Source organism: Vulpes lagopus, chromosome 7 (genome assembly GCF_018345385.1).
Source record: "Vulpes lagopus strain Blue_001 chromosome 7, ASM1834538v1, whole genome shotgun sequence".
Lineage (NCBI taxonomy): Eukaryota > Metazoa > Chordata > Mammalia > Carnivora > Canidae > Vulpes > Vulpes lagopus.
In genome coordinates, this window is record NC_054830.1 from 13,677,220 (window position 1) to 13,696,797 (window position 19,578).

The 19,578-nt window shown below is 51.3% G+C and overlaps 1 protein-coding gene across 3 annotated transcripts in view; it reads left to right on the top strand.

Annotated features, from left to right (window-relative positions):
- Window positions 1-4,984: 4,984 nt before the first annotated feature.
- Window positions 4,985-19,578, top strand: part of KLHL26 (kelch like family member 26) — a 29,558-nt gene continuing 14,964 nt past the window's right edge. The window contains exon 1 of one of the 3 annotated variants that reach the window (XM_041764540.1): window positions 4,985-5,103. In XM_041764540.1, coding sequence (XP_041620474.1) covers window positions 5,027-5,103 — 77 coding nt within the window. In that variant the 5' untranslated portion in view covers window positions 4,985-5,026. The remainder of the gene's footprint in view (window positions 5,104-19,578) is intronic. The other 2 variants (XM_041764542.1, XM_041764541.1) reach the window with 2 other exon arrangements.

The window sequence follows — 19,578 nt, forward strand, 5'->3', positions numbered from 1 at the left end:
GTCACCTGCCCCCAGTATGACACTAGGACGTGTAGCTATGGTGGTGGTGGGAGCTATGGTGGTGTTGCAGACAGGTAACCTAGACTGCAGGTAGGTTAGAGAAGGTGGACCTAGTTCAGACCTAACTTGAAAGAGGCACTGGAAGTGTTGCCAGCTGGGGTGATAGAAAGAACAAGATCAAGGGCAATTGTGTTTATTCTTCATGGAGCCACTTATAATCCTGGAAGGAAGAGGTCTATATGTTTCTCCTTTTTTCCAACAGGTGAGGTGAGGTGAGATTCATATAATGTGAAATTCATCATTAAACAAGAAGATTTTATTTATTTATTTATTTGACACAGAGAGAGTACAAGCAGGGGGAGCCAGAGAGGGAGAAGCAGGCTCCCCACTGGGCAGGGAGCCCAACACAGGGCTCAATCCAGAATCCTGGGAGCATGACTTGAGCTGAAGGCAGGTGCTTAACCGACTGAGCCACCCAGGCACCCTTAAAACTCACCATTTTAAACTGAACAATTGGCATTTAGTGCATTCAAAATGTTATGCTACTCGCATAGCCAGGCGGAAAAGAGTCCTCACCTCTTGGAGAGTTGACATTCCAGGGGGAGGATGGATGGTAAACAAGAAAAGAAAATACATGACAATTCCTCAAAAAGTTCCTCACAGATCTACTCTGTGATCTAGCAGTTTCACTCCTAGAGATGTACCCAACAGAAGTGAAAACAGGACTCTAATATCTGTACGCATGTGTTCAAAGCAGTGCTGATCACAATCACCAAAGAAGGGAATACCCCAAAGGTCCATCAATGGATGAATGAATAAATGAGAAGTGGTCCATTCACACTACAGAATATTACTCAGTCATGAAAAGGAATGAAGCCCTGATACACCGTACAGTGTGGAGGAGCTTTGAAAATATTATGCTGAGAAGGCCACATATTGTATGTTCCCATGTATGTGAAATGTCCATAAAAAATAAATCCATGGACACAGAAAGCAGATTGGTGGTTGTAAAGGGCTGGGGAGTGACTGCTTGTGGGGATGGGGGGGTTTCCTTTTGGGACAATGGAAATGTTTTCGAACTAGGTAAAAGTGATGATTGCATGACATTGTGAATGCACTAAATGCCATTGAATTGTATACTGTAAAATAGTGAATTTTATGGTGTGGGAATTATATCTCAATTTTATTTATTTATTTATTTGTTTTTTTAAGCTTTATTTGGGGCACCTGGGTGGCTCAGTGGTTCAGCATCTGCCTTCGGCTCAGGTCATGATCCCGGGGTCCTGGGATCCCATGGGGAGCCTGCTTCTCTCTCTGCCTGTGTCTCTGCCTCTCTCTCTGTGTCTTTCATGAAGAAATAAATAAAATATTTAAAAAAAGATTTAGGGGGATCCCTGAGTGGCTCAGCGGTTTAGTGCCTGCCTTCGGCTTCAGGGCGTGATGCTGGAGTCCTGGGATTGAGCCTTATGTCTGGCTCCTTGCAGGGAGCCTGCTTCTCCCTCTGCCTGTGTCTTTGCCTCTCTCTCTCTTTGTGTCTCTCATGAATAAATAAAAATAAAATCTTAAAAAAAAAGATTTATTTATTTGAGAGGGGAGAGGCAGAGGGAAGGAATCTCAAGCGGACTCTATACTGAGCACGGAGGCCAACATGGGGCTCAATCCCACAACCCTGAGATCATGACCTGAGCTGAAATCAAAAGTCAAACTCTTAACCAACTGAGCTGCCCAGGTGCCCTTTTTTTTTTTCCAGGTGCCCTTATATTTCAATTTTATTTAAATTTTTTTTTATTTCTTAAAGATTTCATTTATGTATTTGACAGAGAGAGAGAGAGAGAGAGAGAGAGAGAGCGCTCGCACAGGTAGGCAGAGTAGCAGGCAGAGGGAGAAGGAGAAGCAGGCTCCCTGCTGAGCAGGGAGCCCAATAAGGGGCTCAGTCCCAAGCCCCCTGGGATCATGACCTGAGCTGAAGGCAGACACTTAACCAACTAAGCAATCCAGGTGCCTCTATATTTCAATTTTAAACATTAGAAAACTAAGATACAATACAGAGTAATGGGGGAAAAATCAAGCAGGCTTGGGGACAGAGAGTGGGTGTGGGAGAGGAAAAATGCTGAGAGCCGCTTGGACTTGGAGCTTACCACCTGAGCTGCCCTGAGTGCTTAAGTTATTTACTTCATCCTGGCCTTGCTCTGTCCTGCAGGGATACTCTAAACACGGGGAAACTGAGATATAAAGAGCTGGAGCATCCCGCCCAAGGACTTGAGGCTTACAAGAAGTAGATGCAGGGCAGCCCGGGTGGCTCAGCGGTTTAGTGCCGCCTTCAGCCCAGGGTGTGATCCTGGAGACCCAGGATGAAGTCCCATGTCAGGCTCCTTGCATGGAGCCTGCTTCTCCCTCTGCCTGTGTCTCTGCCTCTCTCTGTGTGTGTCTCTCATGAATAAATAAATAAATACAATCTTAAAAAAAAAAGAAGTAGATGCAGAACTAAGGGTAATAGCAAAAATAGCGAGCATTTGTTAGGTGTTGACTGTCTATACAGAAGCAAAAGGAGGCACTGGGAGCATCAGCAGTGTGTTCTGAGGCCACTCGGTGGTGAAGGGCAGACAGGGCTCATGCCAGCCCCAGCACGAGGCTGTAGGAAAACAAGGCATCCCCTAGCTGCCAGGCCTCCATTTCCTCCTCTGTAACACCTGTGGGTTACAAGGAGGCCTCCGAACTCTGACCTGGGGCCGGGAGTCCCACAGCTGGTCTGGAGCGGGGTAGCAGGTGGCAGGCCCCTGCCTCTGGGAGAGCAGTGCCAGCTGTGGGCCAGATGGTGGCCAGACCTGTGGACATCGTCTGCTGTGTCCGCCTCCAAGCTCTGCCAGACCACAGGTCAACATTGTTGAAGGAGGGTGTGCAGTAACCTCTGGTGGGCCCTCCAGGTCCTGGAACCTGCCTGTGTCCCATCCCAGGTGTGACAGCCAATCAGGCTCCAGTCAAGAACCCCGGGGGGAGGTCCCTGGCCCTGCTCTGCCTCACCTTCACATCCCATCTGCTGCATCTCCTGTTGGCACCACCTGCAAAGTACGTCCCAGCTAGGACCACCTCCTTGGGAGGAGCCCCATTACTTGGCCTGAATCCTTGCTTCCTAAATAATATCCCTAAATCAAGATATTCCCCTGACTGTTGGTGTTGGTTACATGGCTAGGCAACATGCCAGGCCTGCTCCTGCCTCAGGGCCTTCGCACTGGCTGTCCTGTCCCACATGATCTTGGAATACCTAGTATGTCCACTGCACCATGCGCCTGCAGTGTGCTACACATGAGCACACAGCCAGGGGCCCAGTGAACCTCTTCTTGCTTATCTTCAGCTGTATGTCTGTGTGTCTGACATGTGGGTCAAATCTTGGTGTTTATGAAGTGTGAGTGCATATGGATGCCATTGACTGCAGCCCTATGTGTGGCAGGCGTGTGAGCTGTAGGTCTCAGCTGAGTGGGGTTTGATGGCTACATGTGGTTCATCTGGAACAAAGGCTCAAATGGCAGGCCGAACTCCGGTGGGCAAGGGTGTGTGTGCAGAGCTTGCCAGAACTTGAGCTGCTCATACACGCACACATTCAACATTTATTGAGCGCTTATTGTGTGCTAGAGAAGTCACCAGGGCCCCTCAGCACCTGGTATCTGTCAACTTGCACAATGTCAACTCCTGAGCATTTAACACAAATGATTGAGTATCTACTGTGTACCCACCTGATCCTCAGCTGCATATGGATCAGTTGAGTCTGCTTCTATCCACGGAGCCCACCCAGGCAGCCTTCTTGCTTCCTCCTTGCCCCTTGCATGTCTAACCCTCTTCTCCTAGTACTGATCTCAAGGAAAGCTCTGAGCTTCATTTGACCCCTGGATCCTGCTCAAGGCTGCATAGGAGAGGGTTTTCCAACTCAGAAGGTGAAAGCATAAGTGGGCACAAGGGTGGAGAGAGGATCCTGGGAACTTGGACCCTTCTATGGTGGAGATTCTAGGTTTTCAGTAGACTGTGGGGTGGGGAGCATCTTTGAAGGCTCTGGGAGCTTTACAGAGGCCTTGCTGGTCCTGGGTTCCATGGGGGTCTAGAGTACGTAGCAATGAAAGAGGGAAGGGAGGAGGAAAGAAGGAAGGAGAACAAAGAGAGAAAGGAAGGACACAGATGCACAACTTTGAGCCTTGGCTAAAGATTGGGTAATTGTGAGGCTGGAAGTTGGGGATTCAAGGGCATTAGGTTCTGCTGGAGTGGACTTTGGGGCCGTAAGTGTGGGTATGAAGGATCTGTGGGCAAGGATTTGGGGGAGTAGGAGTTAGGATTGGAGTAGAGGATGGGGGAGATAATCTGAGGGCAGGGGTTTTGGGATGTGAAAACCTGAATTGTGGTGAAGCAGGAGGTTTGGGGATCTGAGCACAGGTGACTGGGGTCTGAAAGTGTAGGTTCTTGGGCTTGAGGGTGGAGGCTCTGGGAGGGTAGGTGAGGGGAGGGTTGGAATCCACAGCCCTGTTAGAAGGGGATGAATTCCCATGTCCGAGGGAGGTCTTGGGGAGTGAATGACCCTGGAAGGGGAGGGAAAGTTCTCAGAGTTCTTGGACCACTTTCTCCCTGCTCCTCCCACGTCGGCCTCGCCCCTTCCGCTTCGTAGAACGGACCCCTCCCCAGACCTGCCGCACTTCACCTTTGGGCCAGTCCCAGCTCTCCGAGCCCCCTCCCAGGCCCCACCCACTCCTCCCTCCTCGCCTTTGCCCCGCCCCTTCCCAGAGTAGGCCCCGCCCCTCGCCGGGTCTCCGCCCTCTCCCCGCCGCGGAGCGCGCCCCTGCCTCACTGCCCCCGCCCACCCGCAGACCCCACCCCTCTCCGCCCGGGTCCCACCCCCTCAGGGTAGCAGGCCCCGCCCCCCGCCCAAGGCCCCGCCTCCTGCAGAGCAGGTCCGGTGCCGCCCCGCCCCCCCGCATCTCTGTCTCCGGGACCGGCGCGCGCGGCTCCCGTCACTCGAACGCGCGGCGGCGGCGGCGGCGGGAAGATGGCGGAGTCCGGTGGCGGCGGTGGCGCCGGTGGCGGCGGCTTCGGCGCGGGCCCGGGGCCCGAGCGCCCAAGCAGGTGAGACCCGTCCTCGGGGTGGGCCGGCACCTGCCCCGGGGCCGGGGTGACGTGTGGGGAGTCCTGGGGATCCCGAGGGGCTGAGGAGCCACCTGGGCCGGTTCGAGGGTCTTTACGGGGGATTGCGGGCTTTAGGGGGTCACAGAATACTGGGGGGGCCGAGGGCTGCTGAGCGGCAGTTGAAGGCGGTCTGGGGGCCCCAGGACCTCGAGATATCTGCATGCGGCCCTAGGAGTCTGAGGGGGCATTGAGGGGCATGGACGTCTGAAGGGAAACCTATGGCCTCTTGACGTGTTGGGGGCATGGAGGAACTGGGGATGCCAAGGGGCCTGGGAGGCAGAGAGACCCTGAGCAGAGGACCGTGGGCAGTCTTGAGCTTGTTAAGGAGGGGACTGGTGGGAGAGCTTGAGGGGCTGAGCCCCAAGGCTTCCTGGAGGGTGCTGTAGGACGCTGAGGTGTCTAAAGGTGGTCCTCAGGGCATGCTGAGGCAAGTCCTGGCAGGGGCGAGGACTGAAGGCTGGAGTTAGGGGGCTCAAGTGAATCTGAGGGCCTGATAGAGGCCTAAAGGGCCTAGGAAAACCTGAGAGGGGAGGCTGAGGTCCCCCCCCCCGGGGGGTGCATCACCTTGAGTCTTGTTGGACAGAGAGGGGACTGGTGTTCCCACGGGTCCTAAGGGGCTTGAGTGGGTTGTGGGTAGCCTGAGGATGCTGAGAGACCCCTGAAGGTCTAAGGAGAGTCCATCCTTGGTGCTTCTCTCTCCCATCTCCATGGGGTTCAAATCCTCCTCCAGGCTGGGGCACCTGGGTGGCTCAGTGGTTGAGCATCTGCCTTTGGCTCAGGTCATGATCCCGGGGTCCTGGGATCAAGTCCTGCATCGGGCTCCCCACAGGGAGCCTGCTTCTCCCTCTGCCTATGTCTCTGCCTCTCTCTGCGTGTGTGTGTCTCTCATGAATAAATAAATTAACATTCTTAAAAAAAAAAAATCCTCCTTCAGGCTAAAGGACTTGAAGCAAGGTCTTGCCCACAGACCAAGGCGGCAGAATTCATCCCCTTTGGTCAAAGGGAGGCTCCCTTTTCCTTTGTCCAAGTCCTGAGATAGATTGCTTGAGCTCCAGAATTGGTGTAGGAATTGAAGTTGTTTATATGCAGTTTTGGATTCTCAGAGGGAGGAACACCTGCCTTAGGTAACACAGCCTCCCTCTTATTGCACAAGGTCAGTGTAGCCCAGATGGCTTCCATCCTGGCCTCCCAGGAAAGCCTGTCACCCCTTGGCTGGTGAAGGAGGAAATCTGGGCTCTTCCTTGATGGTGAGCTTACAGGAGCAAATAATTTCAGTGTGATAAGTGATGAAGTTGTTCACTACCTGTGTACTCTGGAGGAGTCCTTATTGTGGAGACTTGGGCTGGTGCCAACCAGAAAAACCTGATGGCTTGGGCATAAGCTGGGCTTTAGGGGCCTGCAGCGGGGAGCAAGGAGAGATCAGAAGATTTGTAAGACATTCAGGGGTAGAGTTGGCAAGGCTTGTTGACTAGGCATGAGGTGACATGTAAGGAACAAGGGGACCACTAACCCTAGGTCCCTGCCTTGCGCCCTGGAATGGGATAACCTGGGGGCAGGAACAAGGTGTAACTAATTATATACCATATAATTCACTCATTTTAGCTGAGTAGTTGAGTTATACAGTTGTGTACCCTCTAATACAATCCAGTTTATTTTTTTAATCTTTATTTATTTATTTTTAAAGATTGTATTTATTTGTTCATGAGAGACAGAGAGGGAGGGAGAGAGAGAGAGAGAGAGAGAGAGAGAGGCAGAGACACAGGCAGAGGGAGAAGCAGGCTTCATGCAGGGAGTCTGACTTGGGACTCGATCCTGGGTCTCCAGGATCAGGCCGTGGGGCTGAAGGCGGCCCTAAACCGCTGATCCACCAGGGCTGCCCCTAATCCAGTTGTTTTTGAGAAGGCTCACATCACTCCAAAGAGTTCCCTCAGGCCCGTTGTAGTCAACCACACTCCCATCCCCAGCCCCAAACACACCCTGATCTACTTTTGCTCTCTAGTTTTGCCCTTGTAGAAATTTTACATGAATGGAATCCTACATATGTGGCTTCTTATGCCAGGCTTCTTTCCTTTAACTAAATGTTTCAGAAGTTCATCTATGTTGTCACAAGTATCAGAAGCTTGTTCTTTTTCATTGCTGCAGAGTATTCCACTATATGGACAGATAGTTTGCTTGCTCATTTACTGGTTAATGGACATTTGGATTTCTGTTTTGGCAATTACAAATAAAGTCTCTGTGAACAGCCAGGTATGCGTTTTTGTGTGATACATACTTTTATTCTTTTGGCTAAATACCTTTGGAATGGAATGACTGGGTCCTATGGTAGATGTGGGTTTAACTTTTGAAGAAACTGCCAAACTGTTTTCCAGAGTGACTGTGCCATTTGCATTCCTGCTAGCAAATGTATAAGAGTTGCAGTTGCACCCCATCGGTGCCTACACTTGATGTGGCCAGTCTGTAATTTTAGTCATTTTAAGTATATACTAGAATCTTATTTTGGTTTTAACTTTTATCTTCCTAATAAGTAATAATGTTGGATACTTCTTCATGGTGGGTATTCATATCTTTGGTGAAGTGAAAGATTCATATCTTTTAAAATCTGCCCATTTTCTAGTTGCGTTGTCTTCTTATTGCTTACTTTTAAGAATTCTTTATGTGTTCTGTCTGTAAATCGTTTATTAGATATATGATTCACAAACATTTTCTCCCTGTCTGTGGCTCGTTCGTTCTTTCTTTCTCCTTTCTTTCTTTCTTTCTTTCTTTCTTTCTTTCTTTCTTTCTTTCTTCTTTCTTTCTTTCTCTCTCTCTCTCTCTTAATGATATCTTTCACAGGGAAAAATTTTGTCATTTTGATGAGGTCCAGTTTATCAGTATTCTTCCCTTATGGATTATACTTTTGGTGTCATATCTAAGAAATCTTCTTTCTTTACATTTTATTTTAAGAAGGCTGCATGCCCAGCGTAGACCTTGACACGGGGCTTGAACTCATGACCCTGAGATCAAGACCTGAGTTGAGATCAGGAGCTGGATGCTTAACCAATTGAGCTGCCCAGGTGCTGCTCTGAGAAATCTTTTCTAAATGGAGGCACTTCTTTAAAAGACATTTCCCTCACTTCTGAGATTCCCATTTGCCCCCTTCTATCCATCCCAGTGAAAAATTACAGTTGTCTAGAGCAACTGGTAGGGGAGGGTCTTTTAATCCCTGTGGTGCTCGTATGGGGAGAGGGGCAAGAATCCCTAATATGGTGAGATGGAACATGCAGGAAGAGGATCAAGTTTTGAGGAAGATTGTGGCACACAATATTTTGGCAAGGATCCCTTGAGATCTAAAGGCCTTTGTAACATTGTTCATTGTTCCAAAGCTGCCAGAGAGGCCTAGTGTATCACTTGCCCTTGCCTCATTCCTCTTCATGCTTCCACACTCCCAGGTCATGGCTTCTTAGAGCCATCTGCCTGACCACCGAGGTCTGTTAGCACCCAGAGCACTTTTTATGGTCACCTTGGATTGTTTAGTAAAATTTATATAACATTAAAAAAAATTTTATATAGCGTAAAACTCAGCCACTAAAAGTGAATGATTCAGTGATATTTAGTATTTTCACAATGTTGGGCAACTATCCCATCTATCTAATTCCAGAACATTTCCGTCTGTTCAAAAGAAAATTCTGTACCTATTGGCAGTCACTCCCCATTCCTTCTTCCTCAACCCCCTAAAACTATTCATCTAATTTCTGTCTCTACAAATTTATCTGTTTCATAAATGGAATCATACAACATGTGACCTTTTGCGTCTGGCTTCTTTCACTTTGTATAACATTTTCAAGGTTCATCCACATTGGTGTGTATCAGTAATTCATTCCTTTTTATGACTGTATAATATTTCACTATGTGGACATACCACATTTTGTTTATCCATTCACTAACAGATGGACATTTTCGCTGGTTCCACCTTTTGGGATAGCGCTGCTATGAACATGCATGTTCAAATTTTTGTTGGAACACTTGTGTCCAGTTCCTTGGGGTATATATACCAGGAGTGGAGTTGCTGGGGCATATGGCTGTTGTGTGTCTTTGATCATGCTATCACCACCCAAGATTACTTGGTGTTTTTATTAATGGAAGTGCCTTGAGGGTGGAGAGCATGTCTGCCTTATGCTGTCTCGTGTGCCTGGAGCCAGGACTGCGCCGAGGAAATGAGTGTTCAAGAAATATGGCCAGGGGTGGGGAGGGAGAGAGGAAGGGATGGACAAAAGAGTGTGGAAAAACTCTCTAGGGCCTGCAGTCTGACTGGTAGGAAGTCCTTTCTATGAGATCGGTTAGTCCTTTGCCTTTTCAGGGAGACCTGTGGGGTTGCCGAGACCTGAGGGGAGGCTGGCCTTATCTGTGAGGTTGGTTTTCCAATCTGCCAGGAGGCGCCTGCATCTGCCTTTTTGTCCCATGAAGGGTTTTGTCATTTGGCCAGGGATGGGGGCGGTTCCTGTCTTCCCCTTGGCCTTTTCAACGGTCCCACAACTCAAGAAACTGTCCTCAGGAGGGACTGAGCTCCCCCACCCCCCACCGCCCCCAGCGTTATATAACTTGTTTGTTCCAACTTTACTTTTCTGCAACCAAGGGGGAAAAAAAGAAAGAGAAAAGCTTATTCTCCTTCCTTCCCATCTCGAGGGATCAACAAAAAACTCGTTGCCTAGTAGAGATGGTCGTTAATAACCAAGCTGAACCTCCGGGATGGTTGGAGTGTGGCTGTCTCAGCCTAGGGCTTGCAGAGGGGAGGTGGGATCCTAGCTGCAGACTCACTCACACAAAAGACACTTGTTCTCTAGTGGGCCCCTCCCAGCTCCACCTCAGGCCCTCCAGTAGGGTTCAGGCTTGGGAGGGAAAGGAGGTTTGAGGCCACTTAGGGTGTTGGGGAGGGCAAGTGGAGAAATTCTCCTGGGAGTTGCACTTCCCAGCTAAAATTCCATCGCTGTAAGGTACCCAGTTGGCTGAGTTCTGGAGGGACCTTCTAGCCACAGAGGCTCTTCAGATTTTGGGTTGTTGGCATCCTCACTCCTCAGCTCATCTACCTTAAAGGTATCTGGATGGGGCCCAGTCTCGCTGACTCACACTACTCCTGGGGCCTAAAGTGAGGGTATCGGTTGAGGGACATGCTGGCCACAGGTATTTTCATGGGAAGTTATGGCCTAGACACAGTGTGAACGGGTTTGGCATAGTTTAGCGAGACATCTATCTGCCTCTGGCTTCATGACTTTTGCTTGTGTAAACTTTCTTAACAAGCCCTCTCTGGTGGTGTCCTAAATTGCTGCCACTCAGCCCTGAGGCCCTGGAAGAGTCCAGCCTCTCAACCCTGTATGAAAGACTGGGGGATCTTTTTCTTTCTGAGAAGGTTCTTGTTCCTTTGGTTTTGTCCTCTTTTTAGCCAAGAGGGAGAGGTAGGGGTTTGACCCTTCAGAAATGAGGCCTCAGCTCTTCCTCTTGAGAATTCTGGGAGATTTGGTGGTAGCGGGTGCCTCATCAGACCTACCTGTGTCTGTGGTCCCTCCTCTGGTGAGCAGCGCCACCCCACACACTCACTGTGTACCATGGGCATGTTTGCAGCCCTCTGTGCCTTAGATTGCTCATCTGGGGAGTGGGACCATAGGCCCACTGGGCAGGGTAGCTGTGACGAAGCAGACTAGGGCAAGGGTGTGCTCGGGGGGCGCCTGGCACATTGCCTGTGTATCTTATCTAAGTGTTAGTGCAGAAGTGGCGGTGTTATCCTTTGGTCCTGTCGCTGCCAACATTCTGTCTACTGTGCCCTCATGGGGTGTGACGGGATTTCCGGCAGTTGCTGGCAGATCTTGCCTACAAGTCAGTGTGGCAGGTGGGGAAAAGAGAAAGTTGGTAGGTTAGTCCATTCTCGCTGCTAAATATAAAAAATTGGGTAGCTTATAAACAACAAACATATTTCTCAAAGTTCTGGAGCCTAGGAATTCCAAGATGGAGGCTCCAGAAGGGTTGGTGTCTGGTGAAGCCACTTTCTGGTTCATAGATGGCTGTTTTCTTACTGTGTCCTCAAATGGTAGAAGGGACAAGAGGGCACTCTGGGGTCCCCCCTTTTAAAAAGATTTTATTTATTTATTTATTTATTTATTTATTTATTTATTTATTTATTTTTAAAGATTATTTATTTATGATAGAGAGAGAGAGAAAGAGAGAGAGAAAGAGAGGCAGAGACACAGGCAGAGGGAGAAGCAGGCTCCATGCAGGGAGCCCGATGTGGGACTCGATCCCGGGACTCCAGGATCACGCCCTGGGCCAAAGGCAGGCGCCAAACCGCTGAGCCACCCAGGGATCCCCGATTTTTTTTTTTTTAAAGTAATCTCTATACTCAGTGTGGGGCTCAAACTTACAAGCCCTAGATCAAGAGTCACATGTTTTGACTGAGCCAGTTAGGTACCCTAGGGCCCCCCATTATAATCAGGGCACTGATCCCGTTCATGGCTCCACCCTTATGACTCAATCACCTCCCAAAGCACCCCCCTCAGCCACCTTAACACCATCACATTGAGGGTTAGATTTTAACATGTGAATTTCAGGGGGATGCAAACATGCAGTTGGCTGAGCTATTGGGAGGATGGTGGCACCATGACTTTGTGGTCATGGGAGGGTCAGTGGCAGGGCAGTAGGAGAATGGAACAATTGGAGTCCAAGCCACTTCTGCAACATGGAGAGGGCAGATGCCTCCATGTGAGCCCGGCATCTGCCAACAGTGCAGAGCACAGCTCCGTGGGTCTCTGCAGATTATTGGGGTGGGAGCAGTTGAGTCTGCAGCAAGCTGGAGGGAGCACTGGGCTGGAGGTGCTAGAAGGCTAGAGGGCGGGCCAAGCAGCTCAGCTCCTCCTCCCCTGGGAGCGAGGCGCCCCTTTCCTCACCTCGCCAGCAGGGTCTTGTGAGCTTATGATGTGAAATTGCTCTGAAAACTGCTCAGTTCGCCCCGAATTGTGGAGCATTTGTCTCACAGCTGGACCGCTTCCACCTGGTAGCTGTGACTCCCCTGGGGGACGGCCTTCTTGTCGTCGGCCATTGGGATAGAAAGGTTTTATTAGCCTCCGCTATCATAGTGCCATCTCCAGGGAGCCCATGCCGTGTGTCATCCCACTTTTCTTCACGCCAGTTATTTTTTATTGCCTATCCGCATGGGAGAGCTTAGCGAGCCCAGGTCGGAGGTTTGTGCTTGCATCCCCACAACCCCCACCCAGATACTTTAAAAGTGGGGCTTTCTCTGCATTCCTGCCCTTTGGTCTTAGGGCATGTTGCAGACTTGGGGTTGAAGGCCCTAGAGAAGGATGGGAAGAGTAAGGGGATGGGGAAGAAAGGCCCAGATAGAAATAATTCCTCAAGAGAGGTGACTCTTGGGAAGCCCTGGTGGTGCAGCGGTTTAGCGCCGCCTGCAGCCCGGGGTGTGATCCTGGAGACCTGGGATCGAGTCCCACATTGGGCTGCCTGCATGGAGCCTGCTTCTCCCTCTGCCTGTGTCTCTGCCTCTCTCTTGCTCTCTCTGAATGAATAAATAAATAAATCTTTAAAAAAAAGAGAGAGAGAGAGAGGTGACTGGCATCCTGGGCTCCTTTCTCTTGTGTAAAGGACTCGTTTGATGCCTTTCTCTTCCTCTGGTGGATGGTTCCTGTGCTGTGCTTGGTGCTGGGCATGTGGGCCCCCAGGACAGTCAGGCCTTGCCCACATGGGACATGCCAGTAGAGTTAGTAAGACAGTTGTGCAATCATTTCTCCATGTTTGCCATAAATGATCCTGAGGCCAAGTTGGAGGTTCCTGCCTTTTCTGGAAGGTTCTGAGAGTCTCCTCATGAATGAGGTTGAGCTGAATCTGATGGTTAGTGTCATCAGCTTGAGGGAAGGGGGTAATGGGAAGTAGACTATTTTCTGGGTATGGACAAGTGGCATGTGTAGGTTCTTCAGCCAAAAGCCTGGGTTTTCGGGGTCATGAAGGTGAGAGGAACTGGAGGGGGTAGGAGGGAAGGAGTCTGAGAAACTCGGGGTGGAGGTGGAAAGTTTGAGTCGGCGGGGGGGACTTGGATCAAATTTGTGTTTGGGAAGGATCCCTTTTTTAAGAGACAAGGGAGCCTGGACCTAGGTGGGAGCTGTAGAGATAGTAAGGTGGGCATGGGTTTGGGGAAGATCTGGGATTAAAATCGTGCCATATGCTGATCACTGGTGGAGGCCAGGCACAGAGTCACTGGCTCTCAGGTTTCCTCCAGGGATCGAGGAGTGAGTACTGGGGAAGGACTTATCTGGCAGGCAGGAGGTAGGACAGGGCCCTACTTGCCTGCAGCTGTGCTGCCTATGAACATCCAATGGAGAGGGGAGGCAGAGGTGGACATCGGCCTGGAGGGCTGGAGGGCTTGTCTCTGCTCTGGGAAGCCCTCATGCCTCTCCTTGGTCAAGGGCCTCAGGTCTTCTAGCGAGCAGCTCCTCTCAGGAATGTCCCTTCTGTTGCGAAGAGGCAGAGGCGTTGGCCTAGCCTTAGCCACCCTGGGAGGTCTCCTTAGTTTCAATTCTGTGCCCCCACCCTGAGCATCACCTTGGGAGCACATACCACACTACTCTTATTGCTCTCTCTCCCCTCATCTGTTGGCACATCATGTTGGTTCCACCTTTGAGCCACATCCTTGTGTGGCCCCCTCTTCCATCTCTTCCTCATTCCCTCTTGAAGCCACCATCGGCTCTTGCCCTCCTGGCTGCTCCCCATACTTTGGCCAGTGGGTCCGTCCCATGATATGCATCAGAACATGTCGCTCTGCCTGCTACCTGCCAGGGGGAGTTCCTCACTCTCAGAACAAATATTGCTTTTCCATGACCCCCACCCCCACCCCACCCTCATAGTGAGGTCCTGCCCACCCCCTGGGCCCTGTGTGCTTCCACAGCCCTACTGGTCTCCTAATAGCACTCCTCTGGCACCCCTCCTGGGCCTTTGACCTGGCTCTTCCATGGCTAGAGTGTCCTGTCCCAGTGCTTTGCACAGTTACAGTGTTGCCTCATTGGGGCCTGGTGGCTCTGTCCACCCATCTCTGTGCATCCTCTGCCCTGTGTCCGCAGTACATTCTATACACTTAAAGGCCAATGTCCCCTAGAATGTATGCTCCCCAAGGGCAGAAGTTCCCCATGGTGGCTCTGATTTGATCCAGCAAACCTTGCACATAGTCTGTGATAGGTTTCTGAGGGGACCTGGCCTGACCTGGAGGCTTCTGGAACAGCCTTCTGCACTGCCCCTTTTTCTCACTGTATGTAATGGCATGGTCTGGGTAGAGAAACAGAAGCAGGCATGTTAGCGAATCAGCCTGTTAGAAACCAGCAAGCAGTGCCCTTTGGTGTGGGCTATGTTTAGTTAGCGAGCAGGCCCTCGGCCCTGTGTCCCGAGGACGGAAACGGCCACTCTCCCTGTCCAGCTGCCTGCAGTGGGAAGTGGGGGCCGGGCCGCGGGGTCCCCACTGCGGGCGGACCGCCTTCCTCCTGTGGTAGCCGCTCCGCAGCTGTGCAGACGAGCTCTTAACACTTGTTAACCCCGAGTCTCCAGTCTCTTCCTCCTCGCCCTCCCCTCTCCCGTGCTCTCCGGAGAGGACTGCTCGGGATTCACAGAACTCGTCCCCCACGGCTGAGGGAGCGCTTCCCTAGCATTCCTGCTCCGTGGAGCAGGAGCGGGTTTTGGGGCGCCGCCAGCGCGGTGTCAGACCCCTGGCCAACCAGCCGAGTGGCTGGTTTCCTCGCTTACACCGCTTCACCGCGCACGGAAAATATTGTGATTCGGGAGGAAGTAACCGGCACCTTTGGGGAATCACAGACCTTTCCTGTGAGGGAAGCAGCTTCCGGAATTGAACAGCTCAGCCGAGAGGAAATCTTGAGGGGCGGACCTTTGGGCTTTTAAAGGCCTCGAGGGGGGTCACCCGAGATTGAGGCCGAAGATGTTTTCTGACGCCACAACTGCGAAATTCCACAGGGGTCAGAGACAGAGCGGGCGGGAGCGGGCTGGGCTGCATATCCGGAGAGCTCTCCTCTCTACGGGATGTGAGAATTTGAAGCAGCCTGCTGAAGGAAGCAGGAGCAGACAGGATCACCAGAATCTACTGAGCCCTGAGCGGGGAGCAGGGCATTCTCCGAAGGTGGGGTTTAGTGGGTGGCACTGTGTCCTTGAGGCGACAGGCTTGTAAAGGAGCCCCACTGAGGACCCCCAAGGTGGCCTCCTCTTAGAAAACTGGTAACTGTATTTAAAAGTTGTAACCATGTGCCTGCCTTGGTGAAGTCTGGTGGGTCCCAGGAGGGTGTCTCTTGCCCTTTTCTCTCTGTCTCTGTCATGCAAGGGGGTAAGGCAGGACAGTTGAGAGCACACAAATGTTTACGCTCCACGTGAGTCACTTACGGAAGCAAGGGGTGGTGTTTTTCTTGCTGCGGCTGATGGCATCGGACAGCCCTGCAGCTCCAGTCTTAGGCTTGCTTCCAGCATTTTAGCATTTAGAGTTGCTGAACTTTCACGGTGGGGGACATGGGGAGCTTGCTGACCTTTCATGGAGAGACGGCTGTCTTGTCACAGGCAGACAGGACTCAGGCTGAGTATAGCCGCTATGCACTTGCTGCAGATCACCCAGCTTGGACTTCCTCAACCACCCCCTGCCCCTCCCATCCCTGGGGTAGAAAGCCTGTGTGCAGTACAGGGAGAGGCAGCAGCTGGAGAAGTGGTAACTCCGTGGTGTTTTTTTCAGAGACTCATCTGGAATATGGTGGACAGGAGCCCTAGATCAGAGGCTTCTGACATTGAAAGCCCCCTTTGGTTATGAGCACCAGAAACTCAATTCTGTTCCTTCAATTAGAAAATAAAAGTTCATTGTTCACATTAAACAAACAAACAAACAAAAGTTTGGGGAGAGTTCTCGTTTTAGTTACATTGAGATTCAGGGGCTCAGATGATTTCCTTAGAATCCGCGACTCCTTTCTCTCATCTCTGCCTTCCCTCTTGGCTGGTCAAGGTGACCTCATCTTGCTCTCCACCATCCTAGCAACCTCAGGGGAAGGTGAATCTCCATTCTGGTGGCTTCAGCAAAAGTCCCAGGGAAGGCACTGATTGGATCACATGGGTCATCCCCCCCCCCCCCCCCATCCTGTGGCCAGGGATCTCGGAGGTTCTAATTGGTCATGAGTCTCCCTTTGCAGTCCAGAGATGTGTGATTCCTCCCACTGGGGAATAGGAGGTTCCCTGAGGAAAACAGGAGGCCCTTATCAGAAGAGAGGAGGGATGTTGGCATTCCTTAAAATGGAGGTATTTATGACAGGTACCTTCTGATGCCTAAACTTGTGCTGCTGTTGGAAAGGCCAGACTGAGCCATCTCCATATCTGCATCTCCCTGTGTCTGGCCTAGCACCACTGGTCATGAGCATGTGCCATTTGGCAGAACTATTTCTTGTGGCCTCAGCACCTATCCTGCCAGGTGAGGTAGCTGGACTGGACACTGAGATGCTGGAATTTGGCAGTGCTAGAGTCTCACTGGGTTTTTGAGCAAGTGGTCCTTCAGGGCCATGTAGTCCTGTATCTTCTTGCCTGGTCTGTAGAGTGAAGGGGTTTTGCTATTCAAGTGGCTCCATCTATAAAGCCTAGTGCAATGGGGGTGATGTGGGGGGATAGACTGACTGGAATCAGCCTTGTGTCAGTGGGTGGGAATGGGAATGAAATAGGCATAGCCTCAGCCTGAGACTTATCCACTAGTCTGCCCCTGGTACTCCTCACATGGAGGCCCTGGCTGGGCTTTGAGGGGAAAGGGAGACTGTGGAGAACCCTGGCTGGGATATGAGAAGGGAGATCTCCTTTCAGAAGGCTCAGAGGGTAATGTGGCAGAGGTGCATGGAAGAGCTGGTGAACTTGGAAGTGTGGCATAAGGAGGAAGGTTGGGTGGGGACAGGAAAAGTCAGCCCTTCAACACAGGGAACAGTCTGAGCAAAGTGTGGAGGCCAGACATTCTAGAAAAAAATCCTGCTGAGTGCTTCCTAATTGAACCCAATCAAAGGATAACATACCCAGTCCCAGAACTTGGACCAGGAGATTGCATGGAGGGGATGAAGAGAGCAGATATATGCAGTAGATATCTGCAAGGAGCAGAGATATGAGTTAGGCTCCAGCCAGCCAATGCTGCCACCTGGTAGCCATCCACTTGCCACCTCACTGATCCGTTTACCCACCTATCCACCCGTCTGTCTATCTGTCCGTCCATCTACTCATCCTTCCATCCATCCACTAATCCACCCACTCAGTCATCTAATCAACGAACATGACTGAGCTCTGAGCACATGGATGTGCAGGTACCAGACCATAGCAGGAGACAGAACCTGCCCTGCCCTACCCTGGAGAGGCTCCTGTTTCAGCCTCAGAGAGTTAGGCTGGAAACGGATGGTGTACTAGATGGAGCAATGATTAGGGAAGACAAATAGTGTTGGGTTGGGGTCAGAGAGACATAGGGCCCTGGGTGAGGCTCTCCCAGTGTGACCTGATACAGTGGGATTACATCCCTCATAGTGGCTGGAGGATTATTGGGATAGTGCATACTCTTGCCCTGCCACCATTGAGGAGCTACATCCTGCCCTTCCTGCTGTCCAGCTCTATGTTCAGTTAATGTTCAGTGTCCTTGGAGAGTGGTCTCACCCCAGCCTTGGTCTCCCCATCTGTATCATGGAGGTGATATGGGGTCTACCCACTTGGGCCTACAGAGAGGCCAATACCAGCCAGGGCCTCTTGTGTGCTGTATAGCCTTGGGTGGGTGCTTGAACATCTCTGTGCTTCAGTGTTGCCATCTCTAAGATGATGAGAATAGTGGTATCCTTCTTTCCATACTGCCCACCAAGAAGTGAACTGAGAGCCGCATTTGTACCTACCCTGGCCCACAGCCCTGCATGGGGTGGGTGCTCACTCTGCAGGGCAGGGAGGGGCAGAGGTACTGTGAAGGCAGAAAACTTGTTGCTGGTGAGGGAAGTAGGGCCTGGGTGTCCGCTTTTCTTTCTAGGTTTGAGCAATGGCCATAGTTTGATGGGTTTGGGATTGGAGGAATGCTGCCACAGGATCCTCCTGTCCATCAGCAGTGGCAGGTCTCCATATGTCCTAGGGTCAGACAGAGGCTGAGGTGATGATGGCACAGGGTCTGGGTAGGAGGTTACAGCCCAGCTTGAGGGACACTGGGCTGACAGTGGCCCATGAAAAATGAGGCTGTGGAGGGCCACAGGGGGCTTAGGTGGGAGAGTGATGGGGTTCAATATTGTTAGCTTTCCTAAGTGGGAGGATGGGCAGTGTCTGCAAAGTTCTAGCTGTGACCCAGTGAATATTTGGGGAATGTAGGGATCCGTGTGGTTTGTCCCTGTCATAGAAGGGCAGGATGACCAAGCTGGCAGGGCCTGCTTTGCGTGGAGCTGGCACTGAGCGTGACCACCTCATGCCAGACTCTGTGTATATGGAATCTTGGGTGGGCTTCCAGGTGGGCTTGCCAGGGTCTCATTGTTTGGCTTGTGTTATATGGGGGCAAACCCCAGCCTCTACTCCCAGCTCTGAGGAGTTTACTTCCCCTGGGTTTCTCAGTTGGCTACGTGTCTGACTCTTGATCTCAGCTCAGTTCTTAATCTCAGGGTCATGAGTTCAAGTCCCGCTTAGTGAGAAGCTTTACTTCTCTCACCATGCTGGGTCCTTGGTCCTTGGGAGGATTCAGGATGGTTCTTTCAAGGTGGATGTGGGTTCCAGAACCTCTGCCTGCCTGTCTCGATGACCTTTCCACCCTCAGGCTCCCTGGCTGTTGTGTGGGGGCTCTCAGGAGTTGTCAGCCTCAGGTGCCTGCAGGTTGCATGGTTATTTCCTGCTGGGAACTCCCTGATACCCCCTCTCTTCTGTCACCCTGTCACTGCCTGGCGAGCCCAGACAGGAAGGAGCCAAGGACATATACATAGGGAGATAACTATGATGATGATGCCATGAAGAAGGTGAAGTGAGCAAGGGTGGCCTGAGGCTCCTCTGCAGGATTCGGGAGGGCATCTCTATAGGTAATATGTTTCCAGGACGGACTCAGAGTGGGCTCTGGCAATGTCCACACCTCCAGCTCTTGGAGGCAGGTTGAGTGGGAAGGAGTGGATGAGATTCTGCCCCTGTCTATTGGCCTGGTGCACCTGCCCTCCTGGCACAGATCCACTCATAGGGTGCACAGAGAGGCCTTGTCTGGGCATTCTGTTTTAAATTATCGAAGAAGATGTGGGAAAAAAACCCAGCATGATGACCAGGAATGAGAAATAAACAACTCCTGATGGCATAGAGAGGGCCCAGGTTCATTGGGGGACATGGGATCTAGGGGCCTTGCTGGATTTCTTCTCTTCCTTTCTTGGTCTTTTTCTCCTTCCCTCTGGG